Source organism: Piliocolobus tephrosceles, chromosome 7 (genome assembly GCF_002776525.5).
Source record: "Piliocolobus tephrosceles isolate RC106 chromosome 7, ASM277652v3, whole genome shotgun sequence".
NCBI classification, from domain to species: domain Eukaryota; kingdom Metazoa; phylum Chordata; class Mammalia; order Primates; family Cercopithecidae; genus Piliocolobus; species Piliocolobus tephrosceles.
In genome coordinates, this window is record NC_045440.1 from 107,394,157 (window position 1) to 107,407,766 (window position 13,610).

Consider the following 13,610-nt stretch of genomic DNA (forward strand, 5'->3'; position numbering starts at 1 on the left):
ATAAAATTAAATACCTAGAAATTGACTTAATGAAAGAAATGAAAGATCTCTACAATGAAAACTAAAACATTGGTGCAGGAAATTGAAGATGACACACACAAAAATAGAAAGATATTTCACATTCATGGATTGGTATAATCAGTGATGTTAAACTTTCTATACTACCCAAAGCAATCTACAGATTCAGTGCAATCCGTATCAGAATACCAATGGCATTCTTCACAGAAATTGGAGAAATAATTCTAAAATTCATGTGGAGCCACACAAGACCCAGAATAGCCAAAACTATTCTGAGCAAAAAGAACAAAACTGAAGGAATCACATTCCTTTCTTCAAATTATGCTACAGAGCTATAGTAACTGAAAAAGCATGATACTGCCATAAAAACAGACATGTAGACCAGTGGAACACAATAGAGAACCCAGAAGCAAATCCATACACCTACAGTGAACTCATTTTTGACAAACGTGCCAAGAGCATACATTAGAGAAAGGAAAGTCTCTTCAATAAATGATGCTGGGAAAACTGGATATCTATATGAATAATAATGAAACTTGACCCCTATCTCTTGCCATATACAAAAATCAAATTAAAATGGATTAAAGACCTAAATCTAATACCTCAAACTGTGAAACTACTACAAAAAAAAACATTCAAGAAACTCTCTGGGGCATTCATCTTGGCAACAATTTCTTGAGTAATACTCCACACACAGGCAAACAAAGCAAAAGTAGACAAAAGGATACGGTGGCTTTTGCCTGTAATCGTAGCATTTTGGGAGGCCGAGGCAGGCGGATCAAGAGGTCAGGAGATCGAGACCATCATGGCTGACATGGTGAAACCCCGTCTCTATTGAAAAAAAAGAAAAAGAAATTAGGTGGGCGTGGTGGCGGGCGCCTGTAGTTCCAGCTACTTGGGAGGCTGAGGCAGGAGAATGGCATGAACCTGGGAGGCAGAGCTGCTTGCAGTGAGCCGAGATCGTGCCACTGCATTCCAGCCTGGGCGACAGAGTGAGACTCTGTCTCAAAAAAAAAAAAAAAAAAAAGTAGACAAAAGGGATCGTATCAAGTTAAAAAGCTTCTGTACAGCAAAGGAAATAACAAAATGAAGACACAACCCACAGAATGGGAGGAAATATTTGCAAAGAAACTATCCATCTGAAAAGGGATTAGTAGCCAGAAAGTATTAGGAATTCAAACAACTCTATAGGAAAAAAATTCCAATAAGCCAGTTAAAAAGTGGGTAAAAGATTTTAATAGAGATTTCTCAAAAGAAGACATACAAATAGCAACCAGGCATATCAGAAGATTCTCAACATCACTGATCATCAGAGAAATGCAAATCAAAACTGCAATGACATATTATCTCACCCCAGTCAAAATGGCTTATATCCTAAAACAATAACAAATGCTGGCAAATATGTGAAGAAAAGGGAATTCTTGTACACTATTGGTTGGTATGTAAATTAGTACAACCACTATGGAGAACGGTTTGGAGGTTCCTCAAAAAACTAAAAATAGAGCTACTATATGATCCAACATCCCACTCCTTGGTATATACCCAAAAGAAGGGAAATCAGTATATCAAAGAGATATTTGCACTGTTATGTTTGTTGAAGTACTGTTCACAATAGCCAAGATCTGGAAGCAACCTATATGTCCATCAGCAGATTAATGGATACAGAAAATGTATTTATACATGATGGAGTACTATTCAGCCAGAAAGAAATGAGATCCTGTCATTTGTAACAACATGGATGGAACTGGAGGTTGTTATGTCAAGTGAAATAAGTCAGGCACAGAAACACAAACATTGCATGTTGTCACTTATTTGTGGGATATAAAAATCAAAACAATTTAACATATGGAGATGGAGACTAGTAGGATGATTACCAGAGGCTGGGATGGGTAGCGGGGGTAAAGGGGATGTGGCGATGGTTAATGGATACAAAGAATGGAAATAATAAATAGAACCTAGAATTTGATAGCACAACAACGCAACTATAGTCAAAATAATTCAATTGTACATTTAGAAATAACTAAAAGAGTATAACTGGGGCCAGGCACAGTGGCTTACACCTGTAATCCCAGCACTTTGGGAGGCCAAGGCAGATGGTTCATGAGGTCAGGAGTTCAAGACCAGCCTGGCCAATATGGTGAAACCCCATCTCTACTAAAAATACAAAAATTAGCCGAGCGTGGTGGTGCACGCCTATAGTCCCACCTACTTGGAAGGCTGAGGCAGGAAAATCGCTGAAATCCGGGAGGTGGAGGTTGCAGTGAACCAGGATTGCACCACTGCACTCCAGCCTGGGCAACAAAGCAAGACTCTGTCTCAAAAAAAGAAAAAAAAAAGTATAATTGGATTCTGTGTAACACAAAAGATAAATGCTTGAAGGGATGGATTTCCCATTTTCTATGTTGGGATTATTAGGTATTTTGTGCCCTTATCAATATATCTCCTGTATTCCATAAATACATACACCTATTATGTACTCACAAAGTTAAAAAATTAATATTTAAAAAGATATCTGCACTCCCGTGATCATTGCAACATTATCCACAACAGAATTGATACGGAATGAAACTGTCATCAACAGATATACAGGTAATAAAAATGTTAATATACACAATGAAATACTATTCCAACTTTTGAAAAGAAGAAAATTCTGTCATTTCTGACAACATAGTTGAACCTAGAGGTCATTATGTTAGGTGAAATAAGCCAGGTATAAAAAACAAATACCAGATGATCTAACTTATATGTAGCATCTAAAAAGTTGCAGTCTCTGAAACAGAGAAAAGAGCCTGGTGGGGTGAGATGATTGGGGAGATATAGGTCAAAAGACTCAAAATTTCACTTAGACAAGAGGAATAAGTTCAAGAGATCTACTGTATATAATGGTAACTATAGTTAATATATATTTGAAAATTTCTGAGAGAGTAAAGTGTTCTCACACAAAAGAATAAATATTTGAGGTAGTGCAAATGTTAAATAGTTTGATTTAGCCATTCTGCAATGTATACACATATCAAAACTTCATGTATACCATAAATATGTGCAATGTTTACTTGTCATATCAAAACATCATGTATACCATAAATATGTGCAATGTTTACTTGTCATATCAAAACATCATGTATATCATAAATATGTGCAATGTTTACTTGACAAAAAAATTTTAATGAAAATAGAGAACTAAATAAACACTGAATTTAGGAAACAGTATAGAACAATGGAGAAAGTCCTGAAGAAATATGAAGGAGGGAATTAATAAAGATTAGGGAAAAATCAGTGAAACTGACACAAAATGAGGCACAGACAGTAAGAAAAAGAAGTGAAGATAAGAATGTTTGTTAACCCAAAAGTTAGTTATTTGAAAAGATTGGTGACATCAATACAATAAAAGGACTGTACATGAAAAATGAGCGTTATAAACAAATAAAACATTGAAAAAGGGAAACAACTACAGATAAGAAAAATACTTTAAAAATAATAATCATTATGAAATTTTGTTACTAAATTTGTTAATCTAGGCAAAATGGTTAAATTTCTGAAATAGATATATTAAAATTGACACAAGAAGAAATGAAAGTTAAATAAAATAACAGCCAATGTTCATGACCAGCCTCGCCGACATGGTGAAACCCCATCTCTACTAAAAATCCAAAGTAATTAGCCAGGCGTGGTGACAGGTGCCTGTAATCCCAGCTACCTGGGAGGCCAATACAGGAGAATTGCTTGTACCCGGGAGGTGGAGGTTGCAGAGAGCTGAGATTCTGCCATTGTATTCCAATCTGGGGAAGAAGAGTGGAACTCAGTCTCAAAAAAAAAACATTTAAATAATAATAATAAATAACAACCAGCAAATAGGTTGAAACGGTACTCAAAGACAAACTACTGTCTTCCCCCGATCCATCCATAAAGAGAATTCCAGACTAAAAAGTTATTATGGGTAAGTTTTAACCAAGTGTTTGAGAACTAATATCTGTTCTATACAACTGGCTCTAGAAACAGATAAAGAAGGGAAGTTGCCTAATTCTTTTTCTGGAACTAACATAACCTTAGTTCTAATTCTTAAAGCATAATAAAATATGTATGTATTCCATTTTCTTTTTTCTTTTTTTTTTTTCAAGGACAGAGTCTCACTATGTTGCCCAGGCTAGCCTCAAACTCCTGGGCTCAAGCAGTCCTCTAGGCTCAGATGCTGGGACTATGTATGTGCCTCTGTGCCCAGCTTAAGAAGCCCATTTTAGTTACAAACATATGTAAAAAATCTTACTTTAAGTAAATCTAACCATGAGTTTAAATCATGGCAGTGATACACCAGAAAAATTGTTATGATAATTCATCATATTAATGGACTAATGGGGAAATAAATCTTACTAGAGGCAGAAAAAGAATTTTATTGTTCAACTTCTATTCACATAAGATAGTAAACTAGAAGAAAACCACCTACACTTCGTAAAGGCTTAATAAAGCAAGCATTATAATGGAAAAACTTTAGCAGAATTTACATTAATAGCAAAAATAAGAGATGGATGTTCATTAATATTGTCACTGTTTGAAATAGTGCTTCAGGTCCTGAAAAGTGTTAAGGAAAGGAAATAAGAGATTTCAGGATTGGAAGAGAAGAGGTGAAAATCATCATTATTTGTTAATGATAGGATTATCTACACAGGAAATCCAATATAATCAAAATATTAAAACTGATATAGGAGTTCTGCCAAATAGCTGTCTATAGATCAACTTATAAAATTAGCAGTTACTAATTGGAAAATACAATAAAATGTAAGTGCTATTCTCAAAAGTAACCCAAAGTATCTAACAATTCATGTACTAAGAATTCACAGGATCTTTTTAAGTAAGATGTAAAACTTTGGGTAAGCAATCAATGAGAGATACACCCTATGCATGGGTAGAATAACTTCCTATAATAAAGATATCAATTTTCCATAAATTAGTTTATAAATCTAATGCCATAACAATCAAAATTTTATGTGCAAATAAAATACCAATAAATCTATTTTGAAAAAAGAAGAGAAAAATTTGCCAGCAGGCAAGAATAATTAAAACTAGGATGGAACTTGAATAACAGCAGCAAAATAGACATATCGAAGGGAATCGATAGTAAAAGAATAATATATATGCATTTATAGTGATATTTATGTGTGAACTTGACATATGATGATAAAGTGGCACTACAATTAATATGGAAAGGGCGGGTCAGACAGAATAGGAAAATTAGCTCACCAGTGGAATAAATTAAAAACTGGACTCCTATCTTTCATCCTACAACATGACATGCCATGTCTTAATTGTGTTTTAAAGAGCTGTTGCATGTCATCAGGGATGAGGTAAGAGTTGAAGCAAGAGATTACTTAGGTAGCTTTTTTTTTTTTTTTCCTTTTTTTTGAGACAGAGATTTGCTCTTGTTGCCCAGGCTAAAGTGCAGTGGTGGGATCTCCACTCACCACAACCTCCACCTCCCGAGTTCAAGTGATTCTTCTGCCTCAACCACCCGAGTAGCTGGGATTACAGGCATGCACCACTACGCCTTGCTCATTTTTTATTTTTTAGTAGAGACGAGATTTCTCCATGTTGGTCAGACTGGTTTTGAACTCCCGACCCCAGGTGATCTGCCCACCTCAGCCTCCCAAAGTGCTGGGATTACAGGCATGAGCCACCACACCCAGCTCAGGTAGCTATTTTTATGGCATATTCACAATGATGGTAGTTTGGACTAGAGTGGTATCAAGGGAGATGGCGCAAAGTGTGCAAATTTTGACTTGTTCCCCTAAGCTCTGAACTCATGTCCAACCACCTATGAGGCATCCCTATCTGCAATCCTATAGGTCATGTATACAAATGTGTCTAACACTGAACATATTTTCTCCATACAAATCTACTCATCCTCTTGAGCATATTATTGAATATCAGTACTGGAGACCTGGTAGTCATCCTTTAATAACTTTGATAGTCCTTATCATATCCCCACTGTTATTAGTTTAATTTGAGCTCCTTATGCTGCATCTGTTATAGCAGTAATCTTATTTAACTGTCAACCTTCCACTGAAACTTACACCTTTAACCAGAGATGCAATTAGTGAAAACAAAATTTGGACTTCACCATATAGTGATTTTGTCTTTTTCTACTGTGCTTTAAAATAAACCTCATTTCTTAGTGTTTCAAATGGTTTACTAAGATACTTAATAGATCTTGTTGTTGTAGTCGGAATGTGGAACAGGGGCTTCGAGGGACACGCACTACTACCGGACATTATAATACAATTAGCCGAATGGATAGACATCGTGTCATGGATGACCATTATTCTCCAGATAGAGACAGGTAAATATGATTAAATACTATTAGACCTTATTAGTAATATAATCACTGCTTTCAGGAAGGGGTTACCATAAAATGTTTTCACATATTCTTTTATCTTAGTTTCTAAAATAATGTTTTTCTGTTACAACGCTTATATTATTTCTTATGACTGCCACATTGTTAAAAATAAATAAACACAACCTTTTCTCTGGTAAGAAAAAAACAAAATTATCTTTCTCTTGCCATTTTGGTTTTTTGTTTAATCAAACCAAGTAAGTTAGTGAATCTATATAAGTGATTATAATGTTAATTATAGTGAAACCAAGATGTTTTATTATTTTTGTCATAACCAATTATTATATATAAATACTTTCATGAGACAAATATTTTAAAGTCTTTTACATTCATCAGAGAAATTGGTGTGACTTTTCACATATAGAAGTATTGAGACAGAGTCTGATTTGTTTAGGAAACATTTTAAGATTCATGAAGAGGTTTTTCCTCATGGCTTTCAGTAAACCTTTTAAGCATCTTAAAGATTGATTGCTGTATTTGGAAGAGCTCTCTGAATTTGCTCCATTAAATGTGACAAACTTGGAAGTAACATGGTATGTTATAATGCTTACATTAACTACTATTAATATTTTTAAGTTAAGCAAATTGATAAACTCTAATTCATGCTTTGGTTATACGTAAAGTAAGTGCCATTATATTTCCCCAGCTCTTCAAAGGATATGATAAAATAATGAAGGAACTCAGAAGTTCCTTTGTATGCATCCTAAACTGATTTTAGGAAGAACATTTGGGGGCTTTTAAATAAGCTGATATGAGAAATTACTGTTTACATTTATACACTTAATTTTTTTGTCTAAATTAAGATTGTACTTAATTCATGCTTATAATTTCACTGTGATTTAGTATACTTCTCCAAAAGTAAAGAGAGGATATCATAGTCTTCAATAGTGTCTAACAAGTATTGGTTTTTGTGCCTGAGAGCTAAGAAGAAATTATATATAAGAAGTTATTAAATTAATATTGCTTTTAGTGATAAATGAAAGTTAATGTAGTATTTTATTTTCTTTTAATTTGCTTAACTTTTTCTTAGTAATCTGTATCTTTAGGGGTAATTACAGACATGCTACCTATAGAAGTTGATACTTATCAAGTACAATACTGTAATAGAAAGAAGAGTAACTATGTTGGCATGATTAGGAGTTGAAAGGAGTCATATTAGGATGAATGAAGAGGTATTTTAGTTGCCTAATAGCATTTTAATGAGCTTGATTGTTTCTGGAAATTATTTATATACCAAGTCATAAACTTCTTGTTCCTTGAAGGCTTGTTAATGGAAATGATGAGAGAGAAAATTCTGAAATGAATTTAAACTTTCTTCAATTTTATGTAAAGTTTTATTTTAATGAAAAAATGGACTTTTCTTTAAGACAAGCAAATACTGTCTAAATCTTGCAGAAAAAGATAAAATTAACATCTAGAATTATAAATAAAAATGATTGCTATCATGTAAAATGCATAATACTTTATAAATATTTAAAGGCAAATGACCCTAGGTTTAATGGCAACACAACTTCCTATTAAAGCCTAGATGATTAATCCTTGGTATTAGTTAATATGGTTATATTAGGTAATTATCATATCAGAGAGATCCTACAATGTGCATTTTTATGTCTATCCCAATTTATGTCTACAACTGAAACATCATTTTTTATTTAAAAAATTTATAAATCTTTTAGTTTAGCAAAAATGTTCATATAATTGTTTTCTGAAGTTTTCGAGAAAATTGATCCATGTGGTTTTTATTTCTCTTTTAGAGCACTGTTGATGCCAGATCACAATTTAATTGTGAACTGCCTTAAATCCTTTTTTCAAATAAGTAAAATAGAATTTTATTTAAATAGGAATATAAAACCATTTCTAATATTATTTGATTATCTGTGTAATCATTTATTAATAGGAATAAAAAAGTTCAATATTATATATATAATCTATCACATTATTAAGCAACAAGTTCTTAATTTCTGCTTTATCTTAATATTCTAAGAGTTTTGGTAATAAAATGCATATGGGTGCATTATGATTTTTAGAAAATAAGAATACTCTAGAACTCTTACAGTGAATTTTCATGAATAGCATTTTAATCAATAATAATGTTGATTAAAAAGTCTAAGAGAATTTCCTTTGAGATAATAATAGTAATTTAGGTCTTTTGAGAGGTACAATAAATAACTTTTCTTGTCAGTAAGAATTGATGCACTGGACTAGAATATATTTTATTGAATGTAATATTATTTTACTGAATCTTTTTCATAGGATTTGAAACCAAATGGCCTTGATTTTGAATGCAGGATTTAACCTCTTGCTACTTGTGTGTTTGGGAAAATTTACCTCTTTGACACTTGATTTTCTTATCTGTAAAATTAGAATATCAATATCAACTTTACTGAGTTTTGTAGATTAAATGACTCGTATCAACTTTATTGAGTTGTGTAGATTAAATACACTGCCTCCAATTGTATAGTAGGTACTGAAAATTCCTGCCTTAAACTTACCATTTTCAAAGGCTATATTCACTTGCAAATAATTTACATTTAATGTGCTTAGTAATCAAGAAAAAAGAGAAAGAGAAATCAGCCAGTTCATGTAGTGTTGTTGTTTTGTTTGTTTGTTTGTTTGTTTTTTGAGACAGTGTCTCACGTGGTCACCCAAGCTGGAGTGCAATGGCGTTATCTTGGCTCACTGCAACATCTGCCTCCTGGGTTCAAGCGATTCTCCTGACTCAGCCTCCCAAGTAGCTGTGCCACCATGCCCAGCTAATTTATTATTATTATTATTATTATTATTATTATTATTATTATTATTATTTTGTATTTTTAGTAGATATGGGGTTTTGCCATGTTGGCCAGCCTGGTCTCGAACTCCTGACCTCAGGTGATCCACCCGCCTCAGTCTCCCAAAGTGTTGGGATTACAGGCATGAGCCACCACACTCGGCCCATGTAGTTTGTTTTGTTTTGTTTTGTTTAAGTTTGGTATATAATGAATGTAGGGCATGAATTGGACCTTGAAAAATGGGCATGTTTATTCAGGCAAGACCAAGAGCAAGGATAGACTATATTGAATGAGAAACAATGCTATTTGATATTCATTAATAGTACTTGGTTAAACTTGGGTGGTGTAAGGAGAAGATGTAGTATTTATATCCTTTCTATAGGTAATATAAAAATAATTTATACATAAAATTTTTATTAGGTCTTTGTTTCTCTGCATATCTCACTGTAGTATCATTAGTCAAAATCCTATTCTGCTTTGCAAAGTAAATAGATGCTTTATAAGTAATTTAGAAACCTGGATACAAGGACTCAGCTAAAACAAGGAATTATTAAGCATATCTTTCATCTTCTACCTCCATTCCCCCACTTTTTATACCATTGTTTTTCCGATAGGTCCTGGTAACTGCTACAACTAGGAACGTAATTTTTCCTGAGGCAGACTATGTGGCCTTAGTATTAGAAATCAATACAAAAATTAGCGGGGCGTGGTGGCAGGTGCCTGTAATCCCAGCTACTCAGGAGGCTGAGGCAGGCGAATCACTTGAACCCGAGTGGCAGAGGTTGCAGGGAGGCGAGATTGCACCTGGGTAACAGAGTTAGACTCTGTCTCAAAAAAAAAAAAAAAAAAATTATTTTAAGAACTTTTTGTTTACTTGAGTTAGTTTACTATTAGAATAAGTATAGAGTATTAGTATTTCTGTAACGTGTCAGAAGTACTCCATAGTATGCATTTTTGTGTCTATCCTGGAGGCCAAAATACATTAGGGGCATTTATTTCCATGGAGTATACTTTTAGTATCATAAGAATACTATTAATACTGGCAAAAGATAAATTACTTTACAAACTTTTTTTCTCCTATACATTCAATTAATAAATATATATTCTAAAAAGGAAAATGCCCTATTATATGGACCACTGGCATACGTTACACACTCATGCTATTTCTCTATTCCTTGTCAAGAAGTCACCTACCAGAAAGTATAACACACATTCATAACTATTTCACCAAAAAGAATAGTCTCTTTTTTCCTTTCAGTTGTCAATTTTGAAGGAAATATATCTCTGATAGTTTAAAATTATAAAGTAAATGAAAAAAGAAAATTCATTTTACAAAAATAATATAACATTTTATTTTACTTATTTTATTTGCGTATTTCAGAAACATTTTAAGATAGTTAAATCATACTGAGTAGAATGTAAGGACTACAACATAAGGAAAACATTAACAATATTAAAGACACATGCCAGGCACAGTGGCTTATTCCTGTAATGCTAGAATTTTGGGAGGTTGAGGCAGGCACATCACTTGAGCCCAGGAGTTCTCAACCAGTCTAGGCCATATAGTGAGACCCTATCTCCACACACACAAAAAAATAAATAATAAAATAAAGTAAAATTATCCCAGATGTGGTAGTGTGCACCTTTTTTTTATCCCAGCTACTCTGAGGTGGGAGGATTACATTAGCCCAGGGAAGTCAAGGCTGCAGAGAGCTGAGATCGCACCACTGTACTGCAGCCAGGGTGACAGAGCACGACCCTATCTCTAAATAAATAAATAAATAAATAAATAAATAAATAAATAAATGAAAATTTAAAAAGTTTTTGCATTAAGTAAGGGTTGTTGGAAACTATAGTTTTACTTAAGAATGGAATATTTTATCGCCCATTTTTGCAGTTCTTTTTTGTATGGACTAAAGTTATTCCTAAAGGGGACAGTCAGCTAATTTAATATAGTAGAAGGACAATTCATTATAAATATAATTGTGTTGTCTTTTTTTTTTTTTTTTTTTTTTGAGACAGAGTCTTGCTCTGTCCCCCAGGCTGGAGTGCAGTGGCGCAATCTCGGCTCACTGCAACCTCCGCCTCCTGGGTTCGTGCCATTCTCCTGCCTCAACCTCCCAAGTAGCTGGGACTATAGGTGCTCGCCACTACGTCCGGCTAATTTTTTGTATTCTTTATTAGAGATGGGGTTTCACCGTGTTAGCCAGGATGGTCTCGATCTCCTGACCTCGTATTCTGCCCGCCTTGGCCTCCTAAAGTGCTGGGATTACAGGCGTGAGCCACCGCGCCCGGCCTTGTGTTGTCTTTAAAGATTATATTGCTTAAGAATCCAAGTGTCTAGAAATTGGATTAGTAACCTAGTTTAATACTTTAAATAGTAATTTTTTATCATGAGCCCTTAGAATCCATGACTTCTTTATTTTGTTTTTGCTTTTTAAAAGTTAGTAAATGTATTGTTTTTCTGTTTTTTTCTTTTACAGTGATTTACTGCTCAGATTGTACTAACTGCGGTTTTAATATAACTTACTTTATTTGTTTAAGTCATTATGCATATTTAAGGCACTATGCATACTTATTGCTCAAATTTTATAATGTCCATTAATTTTGGAAAAAAAGTAAGCATGGTTCAGTGGAGAAGTGTAATATGTTTTAAGGTTGTACCAAGTGGATGCAGCAAAGGACTTTGAGTATGGCTATAGACCTTAGGTAGATTTTAGAGGGCTTACTAAAACACAATGGTAAATTTTGTATAATGTTCATGCATGAGTTTTTATAGTTTTCAACAGAACCTCAAAGAGGGTCATGACCAGATAAGGTTAAGAACTAACATGACTAGAGACAGAAAAGAAGAATAAAATAAACTGATGCTTGATAAAGGTGATTCTTGCTTAATGGCTGCTTTGGCTTTATAGGGACAAAGTTAATTATAAGACTCTTCAAGGAAACTATTAGAAATTGGATGATTTTATATATATATTTTATAAATTGATAAATTTTAACAAGCTTTGAAGTTTACATATTTTCTGTTATTCTTAAGTAATTTTGGAGAAAACCTATTCCTTTTAAAGCAGTAAAGCCCAACATCACAACTGTTGGGTATTATTTCTTTTCTTCATAAAGCTATGAATACTTTTAAAAATATTTTCTTACATAGGCTCATAATCGTCCAGAAATTGGGTTAGTAATCTAGTTTAATCCTTTGAATAGTAATTTTTTATCATGAGCCTTAGAATCTATGACTAGAATGTTTCTATAATTATATGAACCACATATGAACCACTGCTGTTTTTTGAGAGAAGTTTCATCATAAGAACAGTATAATTTGGATTTTACTTTTAAGTGCAATCCAAAATATATTTGAGTGGGTCAGCCATTGTGCACAAAGATTTAAAACAGACATTATCCTGGTCTAGCCGGACAAATTATCATATATCAACTAATTTGAAAATGTTGAAGACTGTGTGGCAGAAGGATAATAATATTGGAACAGATTGGAGAGAAAATTACTTGATCGGGTGAACTGGAAAAGGCATTACAGAGAAGCTGGACTTCAAAGATTGAATAAGATTGTGAAAAGTGAAGCAGTGGAGATGGAGAATTGTGGGCATTCTTGACAGAATGATGAACATGAACAAAGTCTTGAGTCAGGAAAACACATGGTAATTTAGAGAATCTTAGGTAGTCTGTTGTACCTAGATAAGAGGTAGTGGTATGGGGAATGAAAAGGGGTAGAAGATGAAGATTGAAAGTAGTTTAGAACTTTTAGGGAATTTGTACTTGTTTTTTCATATCAGGAACCAGTGAAGGATTTTTAGTGAGGTACCTATATGATCAGAAAGCATAATATGCAAATAAACTTCTGTAGACAGGATGAAGATTGGATTGAGTCAAGGGATGACTGGGGTCTGAAGGTAGAAAGACCTAAGAGAGGGTTGTTTCAATAGGCATAGTTAACCTGATTTAAGAGGTTGGCAAGACAATAGGTAAAGGAGAGAAATCTGAGTTATTTAGGCATCAGAACAAGCAAGGTTTGTAAATCAATTGAATGTGAAAAATGAGGAAATGGAGGAGTTAAATTCTGAGACTGTAAAACTTGGTTTATTAAATAAATATTTTAATCCTTAGTTGAAGTTGGAATTGCAAGAGATTACAAAAAGAGGAATAGCTGAAGTATTATATTAAGTTCCAAAGGGAGATTAAAGAATTATGTTAGAAATTAGAAGGGACTTCAGAGATGATGGAGTCCTATGTTTTGTAGCAGTATCTGAGAGACTGCTATGACAGGTAAAAATGAGGCTTAAATGGATAGGGATCTAGGCTTCTTACTCTCTTTAGCCAGCATCATTCTGATATTATTTGATTACTGTATATTGATTCTATATCAAATTTTGTTTGAAAAAAAGTGATCTGCTAAAAAAAAAAAAAAAAAAAAA

General features: G+C 33.5%; 1 protein-coding gene across 22 annotated transcripts in view; it reads left to right on the plus strand.

The window, feature by feature from the left end:
- RIMS2 (regulating synaptic membrane exocytosis 2) overlaps window positions 1-13,610 on the plus strand; it is a 775,110-nt gene that overhangs the window by 492,308 nt on the left and 269,192 nt on the right. For all 22 annotated transcript variants that reach the window (XM_031935886.1, XM_031935888.1, XM_031935883.1 and 19 more), the window contains one exon: window positions 6,233-6,349. In XM_031935886.1, coding sequence (XP_031791746.1) covers window positions 6,233-6,349 — 117 coding nt within the window. The remainder of the gene's footprint in view (window positions 1-6,232; window positions 6,350-13,610) is intronic.